The sequence below is a fragment of the Lucilia sericata genome, unplaced genomic scaffold, assembly GCF_015586225.1.
Source record: "Lucilia sericata isolate MDLA Ls3-8-SP2 unplaced genomic scaffold, ASM1558622v1 Contig000419F_arrow, whole genome shotgun sequence".
NCBI classification, from domain to species: Eukaryota; Metazoa; Arthropoda; class Insecta; order Diptera; family Calliphoridae; genus Lucilia; species Lucilia sericata.
This window is the reverse complement of record NW_023994436.1, coordinates 36,063-53,767: the sequence shown is the minus strand read 5'-3', so window position 1 is coordinate 53,767 and position 17,705 is coordinate 36,063. Positions and strand designations below refer to the sequence as shown.

General features: G+C 32.1%; 1 protein-coding gene across 1 annotated transcript in view; it reads left to right on the top strand.

Annotated features, from left to right (window-relative positions):
• Nucleotides 1-16,988, top strand: part of LOC119604708 (1-phosphatidylinositol 4,5-bisphosphate phosphodiesterase) — a 40,966-nt gene extending 23,978 nt beyond the window's left edge. Inside the window, 10 exon segments of the mRNA XM_037957493.1 lie at nucleotides 5,350-5,586; nucleotides 5,656-5,822; nucleotides 7,922-8,132; nucleotides 8,193-8,286; nucleotides 8,343-8,507; nucleotides 8,610-10,039; nucleotides 12,924-13,127; nucleotides 13,190-13,346; nucleotides 13,414-13,503; nucleotides 16,759-16,988. Coding sequence (XP_037813421.1) covers nucleotides 5,350-5,586; nucleotides 5,656-5,822; nucleotides 7,922-8,132; nucleotides 8,193-8,286; nucleotides 8,343-8,507; nucleotides 8,610-10,039; nucleotides 12,924-13,127; nucleotides 13,190-13,346; nucleotides 13,414-13,503; nucleotides 16,759-16,827 — 2,824 coding nt within the window. The 3' untranslated portion in view covers nucleotides 16,828-16,988.
• The last annotated feature ends 717 nt before the right edge of the window (nucleotides 16,989-17,705 follow it).

The window sequence follows — 17,705 nt, the reverse complement described above, 5'->3', positions numbered from 1 at the left end:
CTATAGACTAGACTATAGACTAGACTATAGACTAGACTATAGACTAGACTATAGACTAGACTATAGACTAGACTATAGACTAGACTATAGACTAGACTATAGACTAGACTATAGACTAGACTATAGACTAGACTATAGACTAGACTATAGACAGGGACTATAGACTAGACTCTAGACTAGACTATAGACTAGACTATAGACTAGACTATAGACTAGACTATAGACTAGACTATAGACTAGTAGACTAGACTATAGATAGACTAGACTATAGAGACTAGACTATAGACTAGACTATAGACTATAGACTAGAATATAGACTAGACTAGACTATAGACTAGGACTATAGATAGACTAGGACTAGGACTATAGACTAGACTATAGACTAGACTATAGACTAGACTATAGGACTAGACTATAGACTAGACTATAGACTAGACTATAGACTAGACTAGACTAGACTATAGACTAGACTATAGACTAGGACTATAGACTAGACTATAGACTAGACTATAGACTAGACTATAGACTAGACTATAGACTAGACTATAGACTAGACTATAGACTAGACTATAGATAGACTATAGACTAGACTATAGACTAGACTATAGGACTAGACTATAGACTAGACTATAGACTAGACTATAGACTAGACTATAGACTAGACTATAGACTCGACTCTAGGACTGACCTATAGACTCGGACTATAGACTAGACTATAGACTAGACTATAGGACTAGACTATAGACTAGACTATAGACTAGACTATAGACTAGACTATAGATAGACTATAGACTAGACTATAGACAGACTATAGACTAGATATAGACTAGACATAGACTAGACTATGACTAGACTAGACTTAGACTAGACTAGACTATAGACTAGGACTAGACTAGACATTAGACTAGACTATAGGACTAGGACTATAGACTACGACTATAGACTGACTATAGACTAGACTATAGACTTAGACTATTAGACTAGACTATAGGCCTAGACTATAGACTAGACTATAGACTCGACTATAGACTAACTATAGACTAGACTATGACTAGACTATAGACTAGACTATAGACTTAGACTATAGGACTAGACTCTAGACTAGGACTATAGGACTAGACTATAGGACTAGACTATAGACTAGACTCTAGACTAGACTATAGACTAGACTTATAGACTCGACTATGACTAGACTATAGACTAGACTATAGACTAGACTATAGACTACGACTATCGACTAGACTATAGACTAGACTATTAGACCTAGGACCTATAGACTAGGACTATAGGACCAGACTATAGACCTAGACTATAGACCTAGACTATAGACTAGACTATAGACTAGACTATAGCTATAGACTAGACTATAGACTAGACTATAGACTAGACTATAGACTAGACTATGACTAGACTATAGACTAGACTATAGACTAGACTATAGACTAGACTATAGACTAGACTATAGACTAGACTATAGACTAGGACTATAGACTAGACGATAGACAGACTATAGACGACTATAGACGACATAGACTAGACTAAGACTAATATAGACTAGACTATAGACTAGACTATAGACTAGACTATAGACTGACTATAGACTAGACTATAGACTAGACTATAGACTAGACTATAGACTAGACTATAGACTAGACTATAGACTAGGACTATAGACTAGACTATAGACTAGACTATAGACTAGACTATAGACTAGACTATAGACTAGACTATAGCTAGACTATAGACTAGACTATAGACTAGACTATAGAATAGACATAGCCTACACTATAGACTACACTATAGACTAGACTATAGAAGACTATGAACACTATAGACTAGACTAGAGACTAGACTATAGACTAGACTTATAGACTAGACTATAGACTAGACTATAGACTAGACTATAGACTAGACTATAGACTAGACTATAGACTAGACAGACTATAGACTAGACTATAGACTAGGACTATAGACTAGACTATAGACTAGACTATAGACTACACACTATAGACTAGACTATAGACTAGACTAGAGACTAGACTGTAGACTAGACTATATAGACTATACTATAGACTAGACTATAGACTAGACTGTAGACTAGACTAAATGTAAAAATGTATAGCCTTTATTATTTTTTATTATTATGAAAACTGGGTTCAGGATTAATCCTTTTTATTATTAAGATATTTTCTTTTTTCTTTCTAATTTTTGTATCTTTTCTATTTTTTTGTAAATATTTCTTTTTCTTTCTTTTACAACTTAAATTTTTATTGCATGTCTGTTCCTAATTATTTTCTATTAAATGCACCCAACAACTTTACTTTATTACAAAACACAATTAACAACTTTATTTTAAACAATAAAAATTGCACCATTACTCGTTTTAAACAACCTCCTAAAAAATTTAAAACAAAAACTATAGCGTTGGCAAGATGGGTTACGTTATATAACCCATAACAATAAAGGCTCTAATGTGTGTCCCACGACAAATTTAATGAAGCAGTAAGTAGAAATTTATAAAAAAAATTAAGGAATTTTTTCAGATGGAAACATGGAGAGTGCAAAAAAAGAAAGAAGGTAAATAGTTTTAAGTGGGAGTAAATCATTTAGAAAGATCGCAGAGGTTTTTAATTCTTTTTAGTTTTTGAGTAATTTTTACATAATTTCAAAAAAGTAGTAGATTTACTACTCTTTTTAATAAGAAAGCTTATGAAATTATGGCAAAGTAGTCAAAAAAGATTCAAATAAGCTAAAACTGTAAACTTTTTTCAATTTTTCAACATTTTAAAAAAGTAGTAGATTAACTACTTTTTCAAAATACGAAAATGTAGGTAGTAACCTTTTTTAAATAAGAAATTTTAAGAAATTTTGGCCTTAATTTGACCAGAAGATTTCAAATAAAACGAAAGTTTAAAGAATTTTAAAATTTCGCAACAGTTAAAAAAGTAGTAGATTTACTACTTTTCCTAAAGTAAGGAAATTCAAAAGCTTTCTTATGGCAAATGCTAGTAATGATGATGAATAATTAAAAAAATATTTTTTTTTAATTATACTCAAAATTTAATAAAAAGTAGTAGATTTTAAACAAGTAGTAGATTAACTACTTTTTTAAAATACGAAAATGTATATATTTTCTTATCGAAAATGATTGTAAGGATCACTTGTAATCCGCAAATATATAGATTTTTTATTTTTGTTCATAATTTTGAAAAATAGTAGATTTACTACCTTTTTTAAATAAGAAATTTTAAGAAATTTTGGCTTTAATTTGACCAGAAGATTTCAAATAAAACGAAAGTTTAAAGAATTTAAAAATTTCGCAACAATTAAAAAAGTAGTAGATTTACTACTTATTCTAAAGTAAGGAAATTTATATGCTTTCTTATGGCAAGTGCAAGTAATGATGATGAATAATTAAAAAATATTTTTTTTTTAAATTTACTCAAAATTTAAAAAACGTAGTAGATTTACTACTTTTTATAAAGTATGAAAATTGGATGTTTTCTTATGGCAAATGCTAGTAATGATCACGAGTAATCCAAAAAAATAAAATTTTTGTACTTTTACTTATAATTTAAAAAAGTAGTAGATTTACTACTTTTTAAAATAAGAAAATATAAGAAATTTTAGCTGTAATTTGTCCAGAAGAATTCAAATAAAACAGAAGTTTAAACAATTTAAAAATTTCGTAAAATTTAAAAAGTAGTAGATTTACTACTTTTTCTAAAGTAAGGAAATTTACAGGTTTTCTTATGGCAAATTCTAGTAATGATTACGAATTATTCAGAAATATATATATTTTTTTTAATTTTTACTCATAATTTAAAAAAGGGCTAGATTTACTACCTTTTTTAATAAGAAATTTAAAGACATTTTAGCTTTAATTTCTCAAAGATAATGCAAGTAAACTAAAAATTTAACAAATTTTTAATTTTCTCAACATTAAAAAAAGTAGTAGATTTACTACTTTTTCTAAAGTAAGGAAATTTACAGGTTTTCTTATGGCAAATGCTAGTAATGATCACGAATTATTCAGAAATATTATTTTTTTTTTTTAATTTTTACTCATAATTTAAAAAGTAGTAGATTTACTACCTTTTTCTAAAGTAAGGAAATTTACAGGTTTTCTTATGGCAAATGCTAGCAATGATTACGAATTATTCAGAAATATTATTTTTTTTAATTTTTACTCATAATTTAAAAAAGTAGTAGATTTACTACCTTTTTTTAATAAGAAATTTAAAGAAATTTTAGCTTTAAATTCTCAAGGATGATGCAAGTAAACTAAAAATTTAACAAATTTTTAATTTTTTCAACATTTAAAAAAGTAGTAGATTTACTACTTTTTCTAAAGTAAGGAAATTTACAGGTTTTTTTATGGCAAATGCTAGTAATGATTACGAATAATCCAAAAATAGCCAATTTTTGTACTTTTACTTATATGTTAAAAAAAGTAGTAGAAATTTGAAGAAATTTTTGCTTTAATTTGTAAAGAAGCATTCAAATAAACTTTTTTCTCTAAAAATTTCGCAGCATTTTAAAAATTTAGTAGATTTACTACTTTTTTTATTTAAAGATATTTATATAGAAATCTTTAGAAAATATCATATATTTTTTCTTGTCAACATACAATTTTGCGTGTGAGTGTTTTGCCACTCTAAAATTGTGCATTAAAAGAATATATTGACCTAAATTTCAAAAACAGTTAATACAGTTGAAAATATTTGCCAACATTTTCCTGCTGCTGCTGCTTCTACTCACCACATCTCTTGTTTTTGCACTGAGTTTCAATGAACTTTAACCTTTAGTTGAGATTATTTATTGCCATTTTCTCTTATTGTTGTTATTGTATTCGTATATATAACATGTTTATGCATGTCATTTATATTGTGGTTTCATGGAAAAGTACCGAACACAATTGCACAGAGCATAATTTTTATTGTGTTACTTAGAAATTCCCAGTCATTTTTTTTCTTTCAATATCTTCTGCAAGCACTTTAAGCCATTAATGGAATTCTTAAAGATAGTCGGGTAAATGGTTAAGAGGGAGGTTAGAGGGTATAGAAAAACTATGAAACTTTTTGTTGCAAATGAATTTAAATAAGAGTTCCTGTGAGGATTATAGAAATTAAGACCACTTAATACGTCTGGTAAAAAGTCCTCTAAATAGGACCTCAAAACTGGTAAGTTTTTCTTAAATTAAAGCAAAAATTTAACTCCCTTTAAAACAGGTATGTATTGTTTTCCATTTTCCCTATTTGCCTTAATGTATTGTAATTTCTAATTTATCTTAACCTTTGACCTTTACTCCTATTAATACGCCTTCTTTTTTTCCCCCTCCTCTACCAGTTGGATGCGTTTAACTTTCCAAGTGGAGAAAAATGGTAAAATTCCCGTCAAAACAGTGGCCAAAACATTTGCTTCGGGTAAAACGGAAAAGCTAGTCTATCAATGTTTCAAAGATCTCGGTTTGCCCGATGACAAAGGTGGCTCTATGACACGAGATGAATTCACATTTGATAAATTTTATACACTGTATCATAAAGTCTGTCCTAGAAATGATATTGAAGAGTTATTTACCACCATGTAAGTTCAACTTGAAACAAACAAAAACAAAGCGAAAACATTTTATTAACACTTATTTCTAATTCACAGAACCAAAGGCAAATCGGATGTTATAGAACTGGTGCAGTTAGTACAATTTATGAATGAGAAACAACGTGATCCTCGCATGAACGAAATTTTATATCCTCTATACGATGAAAAGAGATGTACGGAGATCATTAATGATTATGAACTGAGTGAGGATAAGAAGAAAGCGGGTGAGTAAAAAAAACCCGTTAAGACTTACAGATTTTCGGTCACAAATCGCACAGACTAGACTATAGAATAAATAACAAACTAGACTATACAATAGACCATAGACTATACAATAGATTATAGATTAGACTATCGAAGAGACTATAGACTAGACTATAGACTAGACCATAGACTAGACTATAGACCAGACTATAGACTAGACTATAAACTAGACTATAGACGTAACTAGACTATAGACTAGACTATATAGACTAGACTATAGACTAGACTATAGACTAGACTATAGACTAGACTATAGACTAGACTATAGACTAGACTATAGACCAGACTATATACCAGACTATAGACTTGCCTATAGACTAGACTATAGACTAGACCACATAGACTAGACTATATACTATAGACTAGACTATAGACTAGACTATAGACTAGACTATAGACTAGACTATAGACTAGACTATAGACTAGACTATAGACTAGACTATAGACTAGACTATAGACTAGACTATAGACTAGACTATAGACTAGATATAGACTAGACTATAGACTAGACTATAGACTAGACTATAGACTAGACTATAGACTAGACTATAGACTAGACTATAGACTAGACTATAGACTAGACTATAGACTAGACTATAGACTAGACTATAGACTAGACTATAGACTAGACTATAGACTAGACTATAGACTAGACTATAGACTAGACTATAGACTAGACTATAGACTAGACTATAGACTAGACTATAGACTAGACAATAGACTAGACTATAGACTAGACTATAGACTAGACTATAGACTAGACTATAGACTAGACTATAGACTAGACTATAGACTAGACTATAGACTAGACTATAGACTAGACTAGACTATAGACTAGACTATAGACTAGACTATAGACTAGACTATAGACTAGACTATAGACTAGACTATAACTAGACTATAGACTAGACTATAGACTAGACTATAGACTAGACTATAGACTAGACTAGACTATAGACTAGACTATAGACTAGACTATAGACTAGACTATAGACTAGACTATAGACTAGACTATAGACTAGACTATAGACTAGACTATAGACTAGACTATAGACTAGACTATAGACTAGACTATAGACTAGACTATAAGACTAGACTATAGACTAGACTATAGACTAGACTACAGACTAGATAGACTAGACTACAGACTAGACTATAAACTAGACTACAGACTAGACTACAGACTAGACTACAGACTAGACTATAGACTAGACTATAGACTAGACTATAGACTAGACTATAGACTAGACTATAGACTAGACTATAGACTAGACTATAGACTAGACTATAGACTAGACTATAGACTAGACTATAGACTAGACTATAGACTAGACTATAGACTAGACTAGACTGGACTATAGACTAGACTATAGACTAGACTATAAACTAGACTACAGACTAGACTACAGACTAGACTGTAGACTAGACTAGACTATAGGCTAGACTATAGACTAGACTATAGACTAGACTATAGACTAGACTATAGACTAGACTATAGACTAGACTATAGACTAGACTATAGACTAGACTATAGACTAGACTATAGACTAGACTAGAGACTAGACTATAGACTAGACTATAGACTAGACTATAGACTAGACTATAGACTAGACTATAGACTAGACTATAGACTAGACTAGAGACTAGACTATAGACTATACTATAGACTAGACTACTATAGACGAGACTATAGACGAGACTATAGACTAGACTACATAGACTATAGACTAGACTATAGACTAGACTATAGACTAGACTATAGACTAGACTATAGACTAGACTATAGACTAGACTATAGACTAGACTATAGACTAGACTATAGACTAGACTATATACTAGACTATAGACTAGACTATAGACTAGACTATAGACTAGACTATAGACTAGACTATAGACTAGACTATAGACTAGACTATAGACTAGACTATAGACTACACTATAGTCTAGTTTATAGACTAGTCTATAGACTAGACTAGACTTAAAGACTAGATTTGTGATCGCAGAACCGTTTCACATAAAAGTTCAATTCAAAAATTCTCTAAAAATGTCTCATTCCCAGGTCAACTATCTATGGATGGCTTTAAACGTTACTTAATGTCTGATGAAAATGCTCCTGTGTTTTTGGATCGTTTAGATATCTATATGGAAATGGATCAACCGCTTTCACATTATTATATAAATAGTTCACATAATACCTATTTATCGGGTAGACAAATTGGTGGCAAATCTTCGGTGGAAATGTATCGACAAACTATGTTGGCAGGATGTCGGTAAGATCATCTAGAGAACCAGAAAAAATGTAAGAGAACTAATCTAAGTATTGTTTACAGCTGCGTTGAATTGGACTGTTGGAATGGCAAAGGAGAAGATGAAGAACCAATTGTTACTCACGGTCATGCCTACTGTACAGAAATATTATTTAAGGTAACTTATAGTAGAAACTATTCCCACTTTGTTTTAACAATTTTAAATCTTATTAGGATTGCATACAAGCCATAGCCGATTGCGCCTTTGTGGCTTCAGAATATCCTGTTATATTATCATTTGAAAATCATTGCAATCGTGCCCAGCAATATAAATTAGCCAAGTACTGTGATGACTTCTTTGGTGAATATTTACTAAAGGAACCTCTGCCAGATCATCCGGTAAGTTTTCAAATTAATATATGTACCATGAGCTTAATCCTAAACCCATAACCAAACTCTACCACTCTCTTTCTCTGAAAATTTCTACTAACCATTTCACAGCTTGAACCTGGTTTACCACTCCCACCGCCTAATAAACTTTTAAAGAAAATCATGATTAAAAACAAACGCATGAAACCGGAAGTGGAAAAAGTCGAACTTGAATTATTCTTAAAAGGTGAACTCAAGACAGACGATGATCCCGAAGAAGATGCCAGTGCGGCAAAACCACCTGAACCTGAGCCTGCTCCACCACCACCTGGCGCAGCGGAGGGAGGCGCCCCTGCTGAGCCCGGTGCAGAGGGTGCTCCAGCGGAGGGTGCCGAAGCGGCTGTGGCCTATAGCGGTTCAACGACCAATGTCCATCCCTGGTTGTCGTCTATGGTCAACTATGCCCAACCCATTAAATTCCAGGGCTTTGATAAGGCCATCGAGAAAAATATTGCCCATAACATGTCCTCGTTTGCGGAGTCGGCGGGCATGAATTATCTAAAACAAAATGCCATTGATTTTGTCAATTACAATAAACGTCAGATGTCACGTATCTATCCTAAAGGTACACGTGCCGATTCTTCCAATTATATGCCTCAAGTATTCTGGAATGCTGGCTGCCAAATGGTGTCTTTAAATTTCCAAACCTCCGATTTGCCCATGCAATTGAATCAGGGCAAATTTGAGTATAACGGTGGTTGCGGTTATTTGCTGAAACCCGATTTCATGAGACGTTCCGACAAAGATTTCGATCCATTTGCTGATGCTCCCGTGGACGGTGTAATTGCCGCTCAGTGTTCTGTAAAAATCATAGCCGGTCAATTTTTATCAGATAAAAAAGTCGGCACCTATGTTGAAGTCGATATGTATGGCTTACCCTCCGATACCGTAAAGAAAGAATTCAGAACCCGTTTGGTGCCGAACAACGGCTTGAATCCTGTGTATAATGAAGATCCCTTTGTATTCCGTAAAGTTGTCTTGCCCGATTTGGCTGTGTTACGTTTCGGCGTCTATGAAGAGAGTGGCAAAATGATTGGTCAACGTATACTACCTTTAGATGGTCTGCAGGCGGGCTATCGTCATGTCTCCCTACGTACTGAGGCCAACTTTCCCATGTCTCTGCCCATGCTGTTTGTCAACATCGAATTGAAAATCTATGTACCCGATGGCTTTGAAGATTTCATGGCTATGCTTTCAGATCCTCGCGGTTTTGCGGGTGCTGCCCAGAAACAAAACGAACAAATGAAGGCCTTGGGTATTGAGGAACAAAGTAGTGGTGCAGCCAAAGATGCTGGCAAAGCTAAGGAAGAAGAGAAAAAGGAAGCGCCTTTGGTATTTGAACCGGTGACATTGGAATCTTTGCGCAGCGAAAAGGGTTTCCAAAAACAAGCCAAGAAACAGAATAAAGAATTGGATACGTTGAAGAAGAAGCATACCAAGGAGCGTATGGGTGTGCAGAAGACACAGAATGCAGCTATCGATAAACTCATCAAGGGAAAAAGGTAAGTGTAGAGGTGATGATGAAGATATCTATGATAACTAAAACTAAACAAGAACTGAACTAGAACTAAACTGAACTAGAACTGAACTAGAACTGAACTAAAACTAGAACTGAACTAAAACTAGAACTGAACTAGAACTGAACTAGAACTGAACTAGAACTGAACTAGAACTGAACTAGAACTGAACTAGAACTGAACTAGAACTGAACTAGAACTGAACTAGAACTGAACTAGAACTGAACTAGAACTGAACTAGAACTGAACTAGAACTGAACTAGAACTGAACTAGAACTGAACTAGAACTGAACTAGAACTGAACTAGAACTGAACTAGAACTGAACTAGAACTGAACTAGAACTGAACTAGAACTGAACTAGAACTGAACTAGAACAGAACTAGAACATAACTAGAACAGAACTACAACAGAACTAGAACAGAATTAGAACAGAACTAGAACAGAACTAGAACAGAACTAGAACAGAACTAGAACAGAACTAGAACAGAACTAGAACAGAACTAGAACAGAACTAGAACAGAACTAGAACAGAACTAGAAACAGACTAGAACAGAACTAGAACAGAACTAGAACTAGAACAGAACTAGAACAGAACTAGAACGAACTAGAACAGAACTAGAACAGAACTAGAACAGAACTAGAACAGAACTAGAACAGAACTAGAACAGAACTAGAACAGAACTAGAACAGAACCAGAACAGAACTAGAACAGAACTAGAACAGAACTAGAACAGAACTAGAACAGAACTAGAACTAGAACAGAACTAGAACAGAACTAGAACAGAACTAGAACAGAACTAGAACAGAACTAGAACAGAACCAGAACAGAACTAGAAACAGAACTAAAACAGAACTAGAGCAGAACTAGAACAGAACTAGAACATAACTAGAACAGAACTACAACAGAACTAAAACAGAACTAGAGCAGAACTAGACAGAACTAGAACATAACTAGAACAGAACTAGAACAGAACTAGAACAGAACTATAACAGAACTAGAACAGAACTAGAACAGAACTAGAACAGAACTAGAACAGAACTAGAACAGAACTAGAACAGAACTAGAACAGAACTAGAACAGAACTAGAACAGAACTAGAACAGAACTAGAACAGAACTAGAACAGAACTAGAACAGAACTAGAACAGAACTAGAACAGAACCAGAACAGAACTAGAACAGAACTAAAACAGAACTAGAGCAGAAATAGAACAGAACTAGAACATAACTAGAACAGAACTAGAACAGAATTAGAACAGAACTAGAACAGAACTAGAACAGAACTAGAACAGAACTAGAACAGAACTAGAACAGAACTAGAACAGAACTAGAACAGAACTAGAACAGAACTAGAACAGAACTAGAACAGAACTAGAACAGAACTAGAACAGAACTAGAACGGAACTAGAACAGAACTAGAACAGAACTAGAACAGAACAGAACTAGAACAGAACTAGAACACAACTAGAACAGAACTAGAACACAACTAGAACAGAACTATAACAGAACTAGAACAGAACTAGAACAGAACTAGAACAGAACTAGAACAGAACTAGAACAGAACTAGAACAGAACCAGAACAGAACTAGAACAGAACTAAAACAGAACTAGAGCAGAAATAGAACAGAACTAGAACATAACTAGAACAGAACTAGAACAGAATTAGAACAGAACTAGAACAGAACTAGAACAGAACTAGAACAGAACTAGAACAGAACTAGAACAGAACTAGAACAGAACTAGAACAGAACTAGAACAGAACTAGAACAGAACTAGAACAGAACTAGAACAGAACTAGAACAGAACTAGAACAGAACTAGAACAGAACTAGAACAGAACTAGAACGGAACTAGAACAGAACTAGAACAGAACTAGAACAGAACTAGAACAGAACTAGAACAGAACTAGAACAGAACTAGAACACAACTAGAACAGAACTAGAACACAACTAGAACAGAACTATAACAGAACTAGAACAGAACTAGAACAGAACTAGAACAGAACCAGAACAGAACTAGAACAGAACTAGAACAGAACTAGAACAGAACTAGAACAGAACTAGAACAGAACTAGAACAGAACTAGAACAGAACTAGAACAGAACTAGAACAGAACTAGAACAGAACTAGAACAGAACTAGAACAGAACTAGAACAGAACTAGAACAGAACTAGAACAGAACTAGAACAGAACTAGAACAGAACTAGAACAGAACTAGAACAGAACAGAACTAGAACAGAACTAGAACAGAACTAGAACAGAACTAGAACAGAACTAGAACAGAACTAGAACAGAACTAGAACAGAACTAGAACAGAACTAGAACAGAACTAGAACAGAACTAGAACAGAACTAGAACAGAACTAGAACAGAACTAGAACAGAACTAGAACAGAACTAGAACAGATCTAGAACGATCTAGAACAGAACTAGAACAGAACTAGAACAGAACTAGAACAGAACTAGAACAGAACTAGAACAGAACTAGAACAGAACTAGAACAGAACTAGAACAGAACTAGAACAGAACTAGAACAGAACTAGAACAGAACTAGACAGAACTAGAACAGAACTAGAACAGAACTAGAACAGAACTAGAACTAGAACTAGAACAGACAGAACTAGAACAGAACTAGAACAGAACTAGAACAGAACTAGAACAGAACTAGAACAGAACTAGAACAGAACTAGAACAGAACTAGAACAGAACTAGAACAGAACTAGAACAGAACTAAAACAGAACTAGAACAGAACTGAACTAGAACTTGAACTAGATCTAAACTAGAACTGAACTAGAAATAATCTCATTTAAGCAGGGAATTGACTATTTCAATTTGGAATTGGTTCTTAAAAGTTTTTAATTTTTTTCTTACAGCAAAGATGAAATACGTAATGATTCTGCAATAAAAACTGCCATTGCAGAACAAACCAAACAATGGACTGAAATGATTGCCCGTCATAAGAAAGAAGAATGGGATCTATTGCGCCAGCATGTACAAGACTCACAAGAAGCAATGAAGGCTTTAATGTTGGTAGTGCAGGCTCAACAAATCAAGCAATTGGAAGAAAGACATGCCAAGTAAGTTAACTTAAAAGGAATTCCTTAACAAATTTGTAATAACTCTCCCCTTCCATTGACAGAGATGTCAAAGATTTAAATGCCAAACAGGCAAAGACCTCCGCCGATACCGCCAAAGAGGTGCAAAATGATAAAACCTTAAAAACTAAAAATGAAAAAGATCGACGTCTAAGAGAGAAGAGACAAAATAATATTAAACGTTTTATGGAGGAGAAAAAGGTATTTATTGGAAGATCCTTTCAGAGATATATTTTATTAACTTTTATTGTATTGTTTTCATCAACAGCAAATTGGCGTTAAACAGGGTCGTGCTATGGAAAAACTTAAATTGGCCCATAGCAAACAAGTCGAGGAATTTAGTACTGATGTACAAAAGGTACTAAGCCTAACTGATACACAGCCGCTAAACGACACTGTAGCCAGTTTAACTAATTTAGTTGATACTACAGCTACTGCTACTACCACAACTACTACCAATAATACCACTACTACTACTACTACCGCTTAGAAAAATCACAACATATTTTAGATTTTGTTCTTTTTTCGATTCTTCTTTAGTTCAAATTCATTCAAATCCATATATTATATATAGATATATAAAAACACACAAATCACTATATAAAAGAACAATTCTAAAAAAGATCAAAGTAATTAGTTAATGGCTATAAATATTGTAATGCTCATATTATTATTTTAAACACATTTAAACAATTTATTATTTATTTGATGATAAGCGTGAGAATAACAAGATAAGAAATTGGCAAGATGGGGAATTAAAGAGGAATATGGATCCAAGAACTTTGCCATATTGATCCAATTCATACTGTTTCTAAAAGAGGATATTCAAATAAATTATGTTAGAGCTGAAAATCTTAAAAGAATGATAGTTAAGACTTCCATATTCCAACTCAAAATGAAGTTAGCCTGATTTGGTAAACGGAACCTAAAAGCGAAGAATCTGGATAAATCTAAATTTCTACCAAAGGAAGCCTTTATATAAGTGGATATTCAATACTTCTTAAAAGCTAGTGATTGATAGTATTAAGACTTTTATATTCCAACATATACTCAAGACATCAAAAATGTTTGACTTTAGGACGGAATATTGATCCTAGAACTTTTTTAGAAATATCTAAATTTAACACTCTCTAATAGAGGACTTTATTGTGATAGTAATTTCAGCTGAAAAACGAAAGGGAAAGACAGTTAGGATATCCATATTCCAAGATTATTTGGGAGGTTTCCAGAACAGGACATTTAAACATTTATATGGTTTTGTTCGTGTGACATAATAAATAGTTTGGCTAGAAAGTAAATACACTCCAGGTCATCGTGAAAGGATCAATTTGATGGCATCAAGGCTGTTATTCCTAGATTTTTTTTTAGAAAACTGACTGTGTCACTCAAAGTTTAAGTATTCTGTAAACAGTCCTGCTAAAATCGGCATATAATTTCGAAATTTTTTTTTTAATTTTTACTTGTTATTTCCACGCTTAACATGTATATATATTTTTAAGGTATAAAAAGAAATTTAAGATTTCTAAAGACAAAATATAGAATTTTTTCGGACTATAGAAAATACTACTGACAATAACATAGGAGAGTTTACACACAACACTCTATATTGGATATAGAAGAAAGAGAATTTAGTCTGGGATTCAATCCGCACTATCGACGAAACTATAAATGAGACTATAAAAGGGATAATAGACAGACTATACATGAAGCTATAGTCTGGACTATAGACTAGACTATAGTAATAAATATAGACGGGACTATAGAGACTCAATTCGTCTATATTCCTGACTATAGTCTGGTCTATAGTGACGACTATAGTCTGGAATATATATGGTACAAGTATATAGTTTGGACTGTAGACGATTTGAGATTACAGACTAATATAAACGCGACTAAAGTCTGCAATATAGACGAAACTATGGACAAGATTATCTATATACTAGACTATAGACTAGACTATAGACTAGACTATAGACTAGGCTATAGACTAGACTATAGACTAGACTATAGACTAGACTATAGACTAGACTATAGACTAGACTATAAACTAGACTATAGACTAGACTAGACTATAGACTAGACTATAGACTAGACTATAGACTAGACTATAGACTACACTATAGACTAGACTATGGACTAGACTAAAGACTAGGCTATAGACTAGACTAAAGACTAGACTATAGACTAGACTAAAGACTAGACTATAGACTAGACTATAGACTAGACTATAGACTAGACTATAGACTACACTATAGACTACACTATAGACTAGACTATAGACTAGACTATAGACTAGACTATAGACTAGACTATAGACTAGACTATAGACTAGACTATAGACTAGACTATAGACTAGACTATAGACTAGACTATAGACTAGACTATAGACTAGACTATAGACTAGACTATAGACTAGACTATAGACTAGACTATAGACTAGACTATAGACTAGACTATAGTCTAGACTATAGACTAGACTATAGACTAGACTATAGAATAGACTATAGACTAGACTATAGACTAGACTATAGACTAGACTAGACTAGACTAGACTAGACTATAGACTAGACTATAGACTAGACTATAGACTATACTATAGATTATACTATAGACTAGACTAGACTAGAGACTAGACTATGGACTTGTCTAAGATTAGACTATAGACTAGACTATATACTACACTATAGGCTAGATTATAGACAAGACTCTATTCTGAACAGTGGGCGAGACAAGAGTCAGAACTATAGACTAGATTATAATTTCAACTATAAAAGAAACTATAATCTGGACTATAGACGAAACTAAAGATGAGAATATAGTCTGGACTATAGACGAGATTGTAGACATTCTGGACTATAGACAAAACTTAAGTCCGCACTATAGACGAGACTATAGTCTGGCCTATAGACGAAACCAAGATCTGTATTATAGACTACACTATTGTCTGTACTATAGGCGAGACAGCACTGTAAGTATAGTCTAAATACTAAGATGACATTGTATATGAGAGTATAGTAAGGACTAAACACAAGACTATAATCTGGGCTACAGACAAGTCTAAAGAATGGAAGAATATCTAAAATGCAATATAAAGTGTAAAATTTGGATTATGCTCTCGTTATAGACTGTACCCATTACTATATGTAAAAACATGTACAATAGGCGTGACTTTATATTCAGGAAAGTAGAGACTATGATAGTCTGGGAAATACACGAAGTTTTAGTCTGAAGAGTAAAGGGCAATATATAGACAGAACTGTAGACGATACTATATTTGAGGCTGTAGACGAGAGTTTTGTTTGGAGTATAGACATAACTATAGTATGGAAAATACACTAAAGATTAGATTATGGTTAGGACTACATTCTGGACGAGAATATACTCTAGACTATAGTTCGTATTGAAGCTTGGACTATTGATGGGAGGCAGTAAAAGTACGAAATATTTATTAAATTATCATTAGTTTGAATTGTAAATAGTAGTTAGAACTAGATTATTAAAAAATTTTAATTAGTTATTAAGTAATAAACGCTTTAAAATGTCTTTGTTGGTAATAAATTTTTGCAAAATTTTATTAATAAATTCAAAATTTCTATTTTCCTTTCCCCTATAGCTTTTAGACATGTACAAAGTGGAAGAAGAGGCCTATAAACTACAAGGAAAATCTGAATTCTTTGCCTAGAATTCAATGTCAGAGGATGTTAATAAAAATCCCTGAAATAACAATAATAATAATAATAATAATAATTTTAACTACTAAAACATGAAACCTAAAACTGGGACTCAGCTAATATTTTTCTAAAAACAAAAAAAGCCCCCCTTAAAGCCAAAGAAAACATTTTTTTTAAAAAAAGGAAATCTTTAACTAGAAAATGGCTTGAAAAAATATGCAATCGAAATATTAAAAATTTAAGTAATTTATGAAACTAAAAAATACATAAATTAATTTGTTAATTAATTTATATTATTTATAAAGAAAAAAGTAAATAAAAACCTTAGAATAAGTTGAAAGAAAAAACATTAAATTTAAGTAAAATTAAAAAGAAAAAACTTAAGAATTATTAAATAAGTTTAAAACTAAAAAAAATGTTTAAGAAAAATGAATAAAAATCATATATTTAGACAACTGAAAACAATATTAATTAAAACAAAAACATTAAAAAAACAAACAAATATACACCGATTATACAAAAAAACAAAATAAAATGAAATCTAGTCAAATTTATGATAAACAAACATATAATAAATTTAACAGTTTAGTCTTAAAAAACAAATATTAAAAAAAAAATACAAAACTTTTGAAAAAAAATATTAAAGAAAATAAAACAGTATTTAAATAACAACAAAAACAAATAAAGAAAAACCTACCAACCATCCCTCAGATTATAAACAAATAAAAAATAATAATAAAAAAATTATAAATAAAATACAAAACAAATTTAAAGAGTTTCCGTTTAACCACCTATAAAACTAAGAATTTAAAACACTGGGCTTATAACTACAAAACTGTAATTTTTATTTAAATAAAATATAATTTTAAATAATTTAAATTTAAAATAA